This window comes from Hyperolius riggenbachi, chromosome 2 (assembly GCF_040937935.1).
Source record: "Hyperolius riggenbachi isolate aHypRig1 chromosome 2, aHypRig1.pri, whole genome shotgun sequence".
In the NCBI taxonomy this organism is placed as follows: domain Eukaryota; kingdom Metazoa; phylum Chordata; class Amphibia; order Anura; family Hyperoliidae; genus Hyperolius; species Hyperolius riggenbachi.
This window is the reverse complement of record NC_090647.1, coordinates 275,929,995-275,945,272: the sequence shown is the minus strand read 5'-3', so window position 1 is coordinate 275,945,272 and position 15,278 is coordinate 275,929,995. Positions and strand designations below refer to the sequence as shown.

The following is a 15,278-nucleotide window of genomic DNA, read 5'->3' as shown; positions in this document are numbered from 1 at the left end:
AGTGCTGCGGCAGCGCTGTACTGGGGACAGCCATGTCACACCATCTGTTGCTGCGGAAGTGATACGTTGTCATAGGCTGAAGCCTATGACAGCCGATCACGCTGATTGGCGGGGGGAAGGAGGGAGGGAGTGGGGTAAAAATAAAAAAATACAGAAATGTATTAATAATACAATAACATAAATATGTATGTAAAAAAAAAAAAAAACATTGGGGGAGCGATCAGACCCCACCAACAGAAAGCTCTGTTGGTGGGGAGGTAAGGGGGGGGGCACTTATGTGCTGAGTTGTGCGGCCCTGCAGCAAGCCCTTAAAGCTGCAGTGGCCATTTTTGTGAAAAATGGCCTGGTCTTTAGCCTGTAGTCCTGAAGTGGTTAATTTGGCATGTATGATCACATAACTTTCTTCCCTGTAACACATTTCAAACTGCAACTATGCACTAATCTGAGACAAGTCTATGTGTGTTTGGTCCTAAGGGAAAAAATCGTTTTGCATATTTTTTTTTGTTGTTGTTATGGGAAACATTGATTGTCCATGTGTACATACCCTAAACCTTGGCAGAGTATTGAGTAATAAAGCTAGTTCTAGGGAAGCAGGAAATTTGGGCGCATGAAGCAGGTGGCCAAAAAAAAAATATTGTTTCATGGGCACTGAACAGGAAAAAGGGCACTGGAGATTATGAACGTTTTCAAACGGCGCTCCGGAGATTTTTAATGTTTTCTAACGGCGCTTGTGATGATTTAAGTTTATAAAATGTGCCCGTGACGAATAACATTTACAAAAATACTAAACATATTCATCGTATTTAACTAAAACATTATTATTCACAAAATAAGGCGATCAGTACGTAATGTATATTGTAATATATTTTTTACAGTCACTATTTGTAAAACATTATTCTCCACACAATAAAGCGATCACTAAGGGGGGTCTTGGGGTTAGGCACCACCAGGGAGGTCTTAGGGTTAGGCACCACCAGGGGGGTCTTAGGGTTAGGCACCACCAGTTTTTTTTTACAGGGTTAGGCACCACCAGGGGGGTCTTAGGGTTAGGCACCACTGGGGAGATTTAGGGTTAGGCACCACCAGGGGGGTCTTAGGGTTAGGCACCACCAGGGGGGTCTTAGGGTTAGGCACCACCAGGGGAGATTTAGGGTTAGGCACAACCAGGGGGGTCTTAGGGTTAGGCACCACCAGGGGGTCTAAGGGTTTGGGACAGGGACGGGGGGGGGGTTCTGATTGAGAGTAGGGTTAGGTTTAGTTGTAGTTAAATGTTAGTAATATTTACTAATGTTTTACAATAGTTATTACGAACACACTTATATTTTTTTTTCATCGTTATAAACAATATTTTCAGATTTTATTATATGAAGAAACGATAAATGAAGGTTATTCACAATAATATGCAATTATAACGATTAAACATATATTATCTTTTTTTAACAAACTTAATTATAATATAATTATATTGGAAATAAAGGCATGTTCAGATGCGCTGGGAGTGACATCTGTAGATATGTGACAATAAGTAACAAGTTCTATAACTTTGACAGGTCTCAGATGTTTTATGTGAATGACAGAATTGATTGCAATACTGAGCGAACTGTTTATCAAATTCGTTGTCCATGCGATAAAAGTTGCATTGGGAAAACATATAGGGCTTTAAATGCCCGCATAAAAGAGCATGTTGCAAATATAAGAAACCCCAATGCTGATAAGAAAAAGTTGAACCCCATGGTTATGCATTGTAAAAACACAGCATGATTCCACCCGAAAGGGCTTGCAAGTTATGGGCATATATAAATTAAACATCAGCTCAAGGAGAGGGGACTTCGATAGTGAGTTGAGGAAGAAGGAATCAGAAACTGATTTATAAATGTGGAAGCTTAATGCCGTTTGGCTTGAACAAAGATTTAAACATGAAAGTCTTCCTGTAGCAGAAAATCCACTGCCTGTTAATGTAACCTTAGACTCTTGACCGCGTCTGTATGGATTCATGTGTATAAAGTGACAAACTGTTCTTTTAAATTTTAGTAATAAGGAGATGCCCATAAGGGTATAAAAGCAAGTGCCCTTTAAGACGCTGCACGTCTGATGAAATCCTAAGTGGATGAAACACGTCACATGATACCTGACGTCCGTTGACTGGTAGGCATGGCGTCTGTCCCCCGTGCCTCTGCAACCTTCCTCATGGCGGCTGCTAGCTTTAAGCTTGGCAATCGGCAAAGTGAACGCCCGCTCTCCACCAGGGATGGACGGACAAACTCCCGCATCACATAAGCTTGCCTGAGCCGTGAGGAATCGCGCAGTGAGACACTGTCCTGTACAACACGCGAGTGGCCTATTCAATAGCCATAGGCTCGATATGTGCTCGCAGCAGTAAACCGGTTGAGGTTTGACATTGGATGATCATATTTGTCAGTAATGGTTGAGTTTGATGTACAAGAGGCGTGCTTATCCATGCACACGGGGGCAGTGCTGAATATTGCTCAGAGCCTAACCCGCCACTGAATGTCACGTTGTATTGATCAGCCTGGGCCCGAAGAAAAATACATGCATGTATGAATTCCAGCTATACAGGAAGTGCACTCCTATTCAGGGACACATGTGTTAGCAAGTCCAGTTGATCTGTTTTAGTTTTAAGGGGGGAATTTTATGTCTGTCAGTATGTCCTTTTTTACAATATGAATTTTCAATAAATAGCATTAATATTAGCTCAGTGCTCCCTTGTCAAATGTTGCTTCGGTTTTAATTGTCTTGTGAGGTGAGACGAGCATATATATTATATATATTATAGTGTTAGGTTGATATCCTGTTGAATAGTGGTGTTTCTTTTGAAACTTAATTATAAGTTTCACTTTTAAAACAGGGAAGATTATAGTTTTCACAATTTGCAAATTCATACACATTATTAAATGATTTTTAATTTGTAAAATATTATTTGTAAACGAAATATAACACAATATTTTCATAAACGGTATTACCGCTTATCGTTTACACCACGCGCCCTTTTTTCCCCGACGCCCTTTTTGCATGTACACAGTTCTAGCTCACCTGAAGCCTCCCATTTTCAGTGTAAGGCCTCTGATGCTTCACCACTGAGGTTATACTGCCTTTACAAGACAATGGGCCTAAAACACAAAAGGCTAGTCATTTTGCTGTGTGCAGGTAGCGCACATCAATTTTACTGGTCCTACGCCAGGGGAGCACTACCTGTAACTCTACTAGCGCCACAAGTGTAACCAGGATAATGCGCATATTGCTAGGGTAACGCTTGTCTACTACCAGGCGGCTCTTCCTTGCATGCACTACTGACTGCCAAATTGTGCTTTACCGTACTTTTTTTTAACTTGCAGAGAAGACAAAACACAGTGTAACTCTCTAATTTATATCAGCCATCATGCAGAAGACTGTCACCACCAATAAAGGTCACCAGACTGAAAATGATGCTACATAAGGCAACATCTGTGAGTAATATGGATACAGTACGGTGCAGCTTGCAAGTGTAAATGCAGTCTTTAGCATTATCCTACAACTGTACATCACATTTTTAAGTTCATATTCTCCTACTTAAAAGAAGCTCTCTTCTTATTTTCTGTACACAAATAGTGCCTTTTAGTACATGTCTACATTACTTCACATGCAGCAAAGATGGATATCATCAAATCAACATGTGTAGTCAGCGTAAAGCTTGCTAACCAGAATTAAGACATACTCTTTCTTGTGGTGAAGAAATAAAATTTGTCAAATGTCAAAAGTGTCGTCTCTTGGGAGCCAAACAACCTTCCTAGACACTCATTCGTTCTTCTTTCATGTTTTTCCAGCTAGATTTCCAAGAGTCTGTATCTTATGGGATACTGAGGTCAGAGAAGAGATTCACATAATGCAAACCAGCACTTCTTCACTGAGCTCTTAGAAGTTTGAGAAAGTTAAGAATGGTTCGTATTCTGCATGAGTTGTTGTCAATTGGCAATATCATTTACAGTGACTTTGATGTACTTTACCTCCTGTTGTGCAGTAAATTAAGTGGTTTGATCATCAAATGCACCCAGATGAAGCTTGAAGCGCTTTTATTAACATTTCATACTTTAACAAGTGTAATTAGTGTATCTGCACAGCTTTGAGACACTTTCACTAAGGCATTTTCATGTTCTAATGACGTATGGATAGATGGATGATGAATGTTCAGACAAAACAAGGGTAAAAGGCGCTCATAGCTTTTTATACGTCTTTTTAGGCATGATAACTAACCTGAGGAAGTGGACTGAGATCTGTGAAACATGTTGTCTGAGTAATTTGAATAAAGGTAGTGATTTATTTTTTGTACTATATGTGTCCATTATGGAGGTACACAAACAATGACTGACCAGTGTTTAATTGTTTTATTGATATTTGGGTGTCTCCTATCTACTGTTTAGACTGATGGACAGACTGACAGCATGCACTCAGATAAGCTTCACTGGAAGATGTAATGAGCAAAATACTTTGTTCCAGCTGGAAGCATAAATGATAAGAAATTGTAAACTTGCTTGACGGATAATAAAAAGAATGTCAAGAGACATTTAAATCTGCATCCTGTAGAAAACACTGGTCCTAACTTTTTCTGTGGTATCAAAATTCCTTTATTAAAAGCAGTTACATTTTGTTATGAAATGTCCAAAATTCGAACAATGGTCCATACATCAATTATAAATTCTGTCGTCAGTACCAACAATCTGATTGGGAGATGCACACTGACAAAATCATGAAAATAACTTATTCCTCAAATTCAGTTACAAACTGCTCACTGGCAGAATGTAAAAATATCAGGAAGATGTCTGCAAGGAGTTTATTTATGTAGGTTTCCTTTCACATCTACAAACACATGCAGATTTGCTAAATTGCCCCCCCCCCCCCCAAATTGGCCTTAAACTTTATTAAAGACATTAGAAAACGACTGCAATAGGGATTAGTTGCGAGCCTCTGTCTATCTAGCCATGGTCTAATTCTGTGTAACCATAGCTCCAAAGTAGCCCTGAACTAAGTGTTTCTTCACTTAAAGAGACACTGAAGCGAAAAAAAAATATATGATATAATGAATTGGTTGTGTAGTACGGATAATTACTAGAGGATTAGTAGCAAAGAAAATATTTTCATATTTTTATTTTCAGTTATATAGTGTGTTTTATAACATTGCATCATTCTTTAATATTTGCAGTTTACACACTACTCCGTATTCTAAGTGATTTTTTCAGATAAATCTTGTAAACTATTGACCGTTCCCCTGGCAGAGAAAAAGAAAATTCTTCACCGACAGTTGAGATAATAAACTTCAGAAGACAGACCTCTCTGTGACTTTGAAAATCGTGGAGCTTAATGGCTTTTTTGCATAGAGATAACTGGAGTTTCTTAACTCTTCCTGTACTGGAAACAATTAGACTTATGTCTCTGATCCTAATGTTTTATTTCTTAGCTGTACTACACATACAAATCATATCATAATTTTTTTTTGCTTCAGTGTCTCTTTAATGTCATCTCTTCTACATGCCTCGCCATCATTATTTTTACTACTGCACAATGTCATATCATTTTGCTGGACAGAGTTGATGTATGTGCAGCTTCTCATGGGGATTGTAATTTGGTTTCGACAATTCTGAAAAATGACTTTACAAGTGGTTCTTCTAATTGTACAGCAAAATGTGACACTTGCATTCAGACTCTATGGCCCATATGCAATTCACTTTTTTCTCCTGAGTGTTCTTCTAGTCCTAGGTAATATTTTCATACCTTGTCATGCCTTTTAAACCACCAGCAAGTAAGAAAATAATACAATTAATTTTGATAGTACTTTTTCACTAACTTTTGAGTACTTTTTCAGTTGTAAAATGCTGAAAAGTTATTTTAAAGAAAATATGAAAATGATCTCCTAGGAGATAAGTTTAAATGCATGTGGACCTAAGGCTCTTATGCACTTAACTTTTCTCCTACGTTTTATCCTAGGTGACATTTTCACATCTTATCTGTATATGCCTTTTAAGTCACCAGCAAGACAATACTCAGAATAATTTTAATACCCTTTTCACCTACGTTTGGTATTTTTTCAATAGCAGAGTGCTGGAAAGTTATTTTAAACAGAAGATGTAAAATTATCTCCTAGGAGAAAACTGTGAATTGCATATGGACCTCTCTTCATGCTATTCACATTGTAATAAAATGCTGAAAAGACATGGTTTACAATAGATGAATTTACAGCAAACCTGAAGCGAAAAACACCCAAAACCTTATAATATAATGAATTGTATGTGTAGTACCGATAGTTAATAGAATATTAGTTGCAAAGAAAAGAGTCTCATATTTTTATTTTCTGTTATATAGCGATTTTTATACCACTGCACCATTCTGTCATATCTGCAGTTTTACAACCACACTGTCTTTTAAGCTATAAAACAAAGCAGAAATAAACACCCTTTGAACTTTACTGCAGTAAAACCTAATGTCAAGCTGTCTCTCACAGATTCTTGGCTGTTTAAGTGCTTCAGAAAACAGAACTATACTCGACCCAGTGGGTCGGAGAGCTCAGAGAAGCAGTTTTGCATAAATAACAACTAAAGATTTTTAACTCTTCCTGTACTGGAAAACAATATGAGACTCCATTCTTTGTCACTAATGTTCTATTTCTTAGCTGTACAACATATACAATTCATTATCTCATAAGTTTATTTTTACTTCAAGCTTGCTTTAACAACCTTATTAGTTTGACTGTAGTCTCAAGGGTTATCTCTGCCTCTGAAAGGAGAGTATGTTCCAGAGGGCTTACAGTAAGTTCAATGAGTCAGTTAGCACTGCTGACACCCAAAGAACTTTACTATAACAGTCAAAAATTAAAAAGATAATTACCCTCTAAAAAAAGCTGGAGTATCCAAAATAGAAAAAAAGTGTGGAATTAACATTGGGAGGGGACCTTATCCATAGCTTATGTTAGCAAAATTGTTCCTAAGTGCAGGTAAACTTTCAGTACAGAATACTGCACTATTCTGTTAATTCTATACTTACTTTGGCAGCGCTAATGACAGTGGCAGTATAAGACTGAATATTGTCTCCACATGCTCCTCCACGGGACTGATGGCACCGGATAAGCTGCGCAGAGAGAATAAAAAAATAAATATTTAAAATGAAAATGTTAAAACAACAAATTAATTAAGATACTTGAATAAACATTTACTCAACGACAAATTAGGTTAAAGCTTATATGTGCTAGTCCCTTTTCTCTCAGTTTGGTTACACTGAAACAGTGTAGTACAGTGATCATGGTGATCAGTGAAAGGAATGACTAGTTATCAGCTCCTACATGTTGATGAGTCTCTGTGGCTGATGTGAGCTTTCTCTGTCCCCTGTCTGTCCATTTGACCAACTGGTTGAATACACCTCTGTGAGTCTTTTGAAGGCTTCGGGAGCACACGAGCACCCCTTAAAGACTGGTGGTTGTGCACTGAACATGCATGCTCCAGTGCTCGCACATGTGCAGTACAATGCTGCCCAGCTTCAGGACCACTCACAGACACCTGTGAGAAAATCCACTGCTATGGAATATGTTGCCACCACATAAATCGACAATATTAAGATCCCTACATTAGTTTACACTTTTTCTTTGATGATCATTACTCATTTGTGTGCATATTACTAAAATGTTCTCTCTAATTTGTACAAAACACTAAGCAACACCCTCTGGAAGAGGAATAACAGATGATAAACAGATCAGATGGTAATTATCAAATGGTACCGCTCTTCACATCTCTGGATCAACGATCTTCTCATTGATAGAATAACACAATGCTCTGTGCTTGTGCCATTCTCTCTATCTTTGCTAAATGACACCTCCACTTCATGAAGTGTGTGTAAGTATTCATTATTTTTTTAAGAAAAACAAAAGTTTGCTTTCCTAAAACAGAAAGAACTTGCAATAATTCAGGTTGGAGTAAGCTTGAGATGTCTCCCAGGCACCACTGCTGAATATATGCAAATTAACCATTATTTTTTTAAAGGACAACTGAAGTGAGAGGGATATGGAGGCTGCCATATTTATTTCCTTTTAAGCAATATCATTTGCCTGGCTGCTCTGCTGATGCTCTGCATCTAATACTTTTAGCCATAGACCCTGAACAAGCATGCAGCAGATCAGCCGTTTCTTACTTTATTGTCAGATCTGACAAGATTATCTGCATGCTTGTTTCAGGTGTGATTCTGTCACTACTAAAGCCAAATACACCAGGAGCACTGCAAGGCAACTGGTATTGTTTGAAAGGAAATAAATATGGCAGCCACCATATCACTCTCACTTCAGTTCCCCTTTAATGTCACCTGAAGAAAGGTACAAATGTTTACACAGGTATCACTTGCTACAACTAGCTTTCTTTCTGCAACTGCGCTGATTTCAAACTTCATAAATGCTAGTTCTAAAATTCAAAACTAAACAATTTACCAAACTGGAAAAATCATTTTCGAACACTATAACAGCAAAAAGTTCACTGCACAATCTTAACGAGTGAATCATTTGCTTTCAGTCAAACAACTGTGGAGCATGATATGCCATCTAGTGGTAGGTTCTAGTTATAAGTATCTCTAGCAAATTTGTGCAAAAGAAGCCGAGCATATTATGACACGACCTAACCAGAGCATATCTGTACTGAAAAATGCTCATCAGTGCCAGGGACACAGACGTCTAACTTATTATGCTAACTTCAAATCTTTAGTAATTAACTGACTTAGTCCTTAACTTATTAAATACAGCTGAATCTTGTAGTAAACTGATATAGTAAGCCTCTGGATATACTAAACTCAGTCCTCAGGTCCCAGCAAATCCGTTTGTATAACTAAACAATGTAAGGCCAACTCTGATATAGTAAACTTCTGCTACAGTAAACAACTTTTCCTGGTCCCTTGGAGTTTACTATAAAGGGATTCTACTGTAGTATATTTAACAAGATGAACAGCTTCAAAGAAATTCTTAGGAGCATATCTTACTTCACTTTCACTTTACCTTTGAATTCAGCTGTCTAGATCTTTAGAAAGATTATTTGGGCATGCAGTTTTCACTGATGATAACCACCAATTATGTATTTTTCTTATTGATCAATTCAGACTGCTAAAGATTTTGAAAGCTGCATAAAGATGACAAATAAAAAAAAATCCAAAGCACAGCTGACTTCAAATATAAAATATTAGGACTAGATGGAGCACTTTGACATAAAGTGCAACCCATTTATTTCTTTAAAAAATGCACTGTAGAAAGTTGTTTATCTTAGAATGTAGGCTTTCAGGCTTTGTGTATTTGGACAAGACTACAGTTTTTGTATACCTATTATGTCATTCCTGACTGAATGAACAATCAAGATAATGTCATGCAGTAAATTGCTTTGATTTTCACTCCAACCCTATTGTGGAATATGTTGGCGCCTTATAAATAAATACTGGTAAATAATTAATGGCAAGTCTGTACATCAGATTGAAAGCCATCAATCGCAGGAATTCCCCATCCCCACTGTTGACTTTTATGTCTGATAATCTATATGACATCTACGCATCCTGCATTTGACAAACTGACAACCTAGTAGATTATTTCACAAGGTTATACAATTTCTCCAACACTCAGAGACAATCTAAAACAAAAGTTAAAGTGTCCATTTGCTATAACACATAATTCGGATTTGAATATTATCATTTATTTTTTGCATAAACAGCATTAAAAAGGCAAAACTGCATTTAAAGCTGCCAAATAATATCCTGAAAGCTGTCACGGCTGAACCCTCAACAGCATACAGCTGCATATCATCACAGTGAATATAATAAAATCATAATTATTTTTTAAAGCAAACAAAAAGTAAGAACTTTAATGAATAAAAATATGTAGGAAATCCTGCAATAAGACTACAGTAACTTCCTTAAACTCAAGCCTGTCTTATTTAGATCCTGGAATAGCCATGCAAGCAAAAGATTACACAAGTGTGTATATAAAAGACTGCATACTTTATCCCGCAAAATGAAACAAAATGCTTAATTGAGATACTTATCCATCTTCTAATAATCTTCTGGGTGCCACTCAGACTGAAGCCTGAGCGGCTTTGGTTTTTAATAGCCAAACACATCCATTAAGGACTGAGATTTGTTGCAAGAAAGATATTTGGTCTGGCACTATTACCACAAATAAATTTAAATAAATATAATCAAATGATCTAGTTTTGTCTGTGCAACGTTAAATATTTGATTTACTGGAGGATTTTACAGTGGATATTTTTCTACTTAATTGATATTCATTTTGATTTATTTATGCATCCTCTGAGAAAAAGTATTATGTAGAAGAAGTATTTAGGAAAATAGTTTGTTAGGCAACATTTAATTACACAGTGAGAACTGATATTTACTAGAGTGGGATGACATGGATTTCAACAAAGAAAAATACTGCTGAGCCTAAAATACCATGAAAGAACCGAAGATAAAAATTAGAATGCTGATGGGAAACTAGATAAAAATATTTGTTTTTAGTTAAATAAATAGTTGTAGTAGCCAACACCTGCTGCTATTAGTATCTTGATATTGCATCTTTCAGGAGCCTGCACAAATACTTTACAAACAAATTCTGCCATCTGTAAGGGCTTGGACCCGCTAGAGCACTTTTATGAGCTTTTTGGATCACCAACAATTTTAAGAAAGCTTTGCCAAAGAAAGTGGATGGTGGTGAACCTGCTAGAGCATTTGCAGAACACTTCGCATTTTGTGAGTATTTGTACGATAATGTATTGTATTAGAGCATGGAAACTGCTTCTAAAGTCGCTTACAAAGAACTACCACACAACACTAATGATTGCAATGCGATTTGTAGTGGGTTCCAGCCCTAAGGGTGGTTCACAGCCTATGGGTTAACCAAAGCAGGTTTGCCTTCCAAAACCTTCTCTCCAACCCCACTTCCAACAATGCCCATATAAGGCTGACCAGTAAATTCAACTTCATTGGTTGTAACTGGACTCAAGAATGAGCTCTTATGCTGGGTACACACCATAAGTTTTCCTTCTCAATAGATTGATTCGATAGATAGTTTCCGTCACGTCCGATTTCTCATAGAAGTGAATGGAAAAAGATAAGAAAAATGAGCGGAAGAGAAGAGAATCGAGCGCAGAATCGAGCGAAAAAACCGATCAGGTGGAAAATCGAGCAGAAAAACGTATCGTGTGTACTCAGCACTAGGTATCTAAGGATGTGTATACATCCAATTTTGAATGGACCATGATTTGTCAATTTTACTACTTCCACTTGGTATGAGGGACAACAGATTTTGAATGCTATGAACAGATATTGCAGGTAAGCTATCATACTAAATGGATGTGGTTAAATTGGCCAATTAAAATTAGGTATGTGTAAGCACCTTAATGCAAAATACACACACTCAAATGATGTCATCCAAGACAACTGTGTTTGATTGTCTCAGGCAAAAATCTAATTTATTAAGAGGCCTACCTAAATATTATTGGCCTACCCTTCAGCAATCAACTATGCTGTAATCCTGCAGAGTGGAACCTTCTGCTTGAGTTCCAATCCATTCTCAATAGAACTGTGAATGTCTGTTCATGGATTGGTGCAGAATATCAGCTAAAATGATCATGAATGATTATTTCAAGGGACAATATACTCGGTGCACAAGGCTTTAAAAATGTCTACACATATCCTATTACAGACACAGGAAGAGCACTAGAAAGCATACCTAAGCTCAGGACAGCATCAAGAGCAATAGCAATTAAACACTTTTTCAGAAGAACTCTGCATATATGTCTGTACGTATCAGCAGTGGTGCACATAGGTATTAGTTTATATTTTGGCTGTAGGCTTTGTGAGCAAATCCACAGTGTGTTAGGAATTATGTTCTGCCACTTTCTGCCTGCTAATGGCAGCATTGACTTAAACTTTCATGGATTTCCATTGTTCCACCAGCAGGTGGCTCTGGGGACTTGGCATGTCATGGACTTTCACTGCTCCACCATTAGGTGGCTCTATGCTGTCTGGAAACAGCTCTGCCACTACAAGGGCTGCTCTATACTGACTATGCTTTTCAATCATGCAGCAGGTTTATATAAAGGCCTTGCAAGATGGAACCTGTGCCAGAACTTTGTGCTCACAGGCTTAAGTATCTGGACAATCCTGGTTCCTTGTTATCCTGTATTCCTGCATCTGTTATTTTGTTGCTGAACCTATATTCTCTCTGACCTTGATTCCTACCTGCTCCTTCTGTACCGCGATTGATTTGTTGCTGAAATTATGCTGTGTTCTGAGCGTGATTTCTGCCTGTCTCCTTGTACTGCGATTTTGTGTTTGCATTTGGTGGTTGCGTCATTGTATATATTTTCACTGCATTTCCTGATTGTTATGCTTGCAAGTGCATTGAATTCGCATGATATTGTTGTATGCACGATTTGTCAAACACTTTTGCACAATATTACCCTGCCTCAGTGTCTGTGTTGCTGCAAACTGTGATCAATCCTAGAAAAGCAAGAACAACCGACCAGTATAAAGCTGCACACTAATCAATAAGGAAACATACACTGCCATAAAGTTAGTTCAAAAATATATAAATCTTTATTAAATATTGTATAATTGTGCTAACTTAGCACCTATCAGTGATAGCTAATGTCGGCCAAAGAACCACCATAAAAATCCTCACCCCTCTACACCTATAATATTTAATAAAGATTTATACATTTTTGAACTAACTTTATGGCAGTGTATGTTTCCTTATTGATTAGTGTGCAGCATTATACTGGTCGGTTGTTCTTGCTTTTCTGTCCATTATAGTATTAACCAGGGCTTGCACCTATCTTTGGTCGCTGCAAATATAGAAATTTTCAATATTTCCATTTTTTCCTGTGATCAATCCCAGTTTCTCCATTCAGACTTGTAACACAGAGTTTGTCTCCAATCTGTGGGTAGGTCACGTTGCCTATCTGTGTTCCAGGCAGAAAGCAGAGATTCCAGTAAAACTGAGAGCAGAAAGTGTTAATTCACACATGGCCACTGTTATCTCCCAAACAAGCTCTGCTAACCTGAGTTTTTTTTAGGACAGACTCCTAATAAAATCTGATCATTCTGATTTTGCTATTCACGGTAGGAATTGATCACTATCTGGTCGAATTCCAATTGGATAAGGATTGATCAGCTTGGTATATCTGGTCATAATCAACATGTATATGTGTAGCTTTAGTCTAAATGGGTGGATACATTGTACAATGTTTCTATTAGATGTTAGATTTTATATACAGCGGGATGCGAAAGTTTGGGCAACCTTGTTAATCGTCATGATTTTCCTGTATAAATCATTGGTTGTTATGATAAAAAATGGCAGTTAAATATATCATATAGGAGACACACAAAGTGATATTTGAGAAGTGAAATTAAGTTTATTGGATTTACAGAAAGTGTGCAATAACTGTTTAAACAAAATTAGGCAGGTGCATAAATATGGCCACCACAAAAAAGAAATGAAATCAGTATTTAGTAGATCCTCCTTTTGCAGAAATTACAGCCTCTAAACACTTCCTGTAGGTTCCCGAGCATGGACAGCTCTCTTTAACTCACACCACAGATTTTCAATTATATTCAGGTCTGGGGACTGAGATGGCCATTCCAGAACATTGTACTTGTTGCTTTGCATAAATGCCTTAGTGGATTTTGAGCAGTGTTTAGGGTTATTGTCTTGTTGAAAGATCCAGCCCCGGCGCAGCTTCAGCTTTGTCATTGATTCCTGGACATTGGTCTCCAGAATCTGCTGACACTGAGTGGAATCCATGTGTCCCTCAACTTTGACAAGATTTCCGGTCCCTGCACTGGCCATACAGCCCCACAGCATGATGGAACCACCACCATATTTTACTGTAGGTAGCAGGTGTTTTTTTCTTGTGGTGCTGTGTTGATTTTCCTCCATGCATAACGCTCATTGTTATGCCCAAATAACTCAATTTTAGTTTCATCAGTCCACAGCATCTTACTCCAAAATGAAGCTGGCTTGTCCAAATGTGCTTTATCATACCTCAAGTGGCTCTGTTTGTGCTGTGGGCGGAGAAAAGGCTTCCTCTGCATCACTCTCCCATACAGCATCTCCTTGTGTAAAGTGTGCCGAATGGTTGAACGATGCACAGTGACTCCATCTGCAGCAAGGTGATGTTGTAGGTCTTTGGTCCTGGTCTGTGGGTTGACTCTGACTGTTTTCACCATTCGTCGCTTCTGTTTATCCAAGATTAGAACCAATTATCATGTACTACGATTAAATATATATTTGTCAAGGTGTACTTGTGATAATGTTTATTATGCTAGGGGGTACTCGGTGAGTACTGGGTTTTAAAAGGGGTACAAACAAATTAAATGTTGAGAAACATTGCTCTACATGATACCTATTCATTATTTAGAGTCGTATTGCTTGCATGGATGGCAGAGGGAGCACCGAAAACTGAACACAGGCATCCCACTACCTACACGAAAGGTTCATTTGCAGGTACAGATGCAAGGTGACAATAAATACAATTTATTGTAGTAGGAGGCTCCATCTGCTTGTACATGGCTGGATGTCTGCGATAAATTATACTTTTGTTGTCTGGTTTTAAGTGAAAACTAAAATCTTGTTTTTTAATTCAGTAAACAAATGAGATTGTAATGAATTCTTACACCTTCAATGAAAACCTCCTGTACAGGGGATCAGATTGCTGTGGATACAGTGTTCCCTTAATACTGTAGTTTCCACACACCCTACATATCATAGTAAAGCTCAGTATGTGCTAATCAGACAATTGTTTAACGTTTCTGATTGAAGTAGAGCCAGCAACCATTTGTGTGGGTGGTTATCTGACCGGACTACGATGCTTCCTGTGTTACTCAATTTGCCTGAAGTACATCCCAGATTGTCTCCCCATCAGTCATTCATATTTTGACCCATGACATGGATTCTTTTCTTGGCAAACTATTCCTAGACCAACAGTATAAAATTGTTTCAGCTCCACAGTTGTGTACTTTGTTCACATCTGTAATTTATTTCTCTTACAGGATGGAGACATGAAAGAGGAATGGATATATATGTTGTTTTTGACATCATAAACATATGTCACAGGTCATGTCACACATATTTAATTAATGGGGTTATGCAAGGGCTTACAAGCTATATAGTTTAAAAATATTGTGTTGACACTTACATAGAAAGCATACACATAGCAGGAGTATAAAGCTCAAAGTCTTTACGTATTGTTTAAATAGATTATATGAATTCTATTCTT

The 15,278-nt window shown here is 37.6% G+C and overlaps 1 protein-coding gene across 13 annotated transcripts in view; it reads right to left on the bottom strand.

Annotated features, from left to right (window-relative positions):
• The window catches only part of BCAS3 (BCAS3 microtubule associated cell migration factor), a 1,423,373-nt gene that overhangs the window by 1,181,278 nt on the left and 226,817 nt on the right, over nucleotides 1-15,278 (bottom strand). For all 13 annotated transcript variants that reach the window (XR_011026249.1, XR_011026248.1, XM_068268730.1 and 10 more), the window contains exon 11: nucleotides 7,030-7,113. Coding sequence is in view for 11 of the 13 variants with exons in the window: in XM_068268730.1 (XP_068124831.1) it covers nucleotides 7,030-7,113 (84 nt within the window). In the remaining 2 variants the exon portion in view is untranslated. The remainder of the gene's footprint in view (nucleotides 1-7,029; nucleotides 7,114-15,278) is intronic.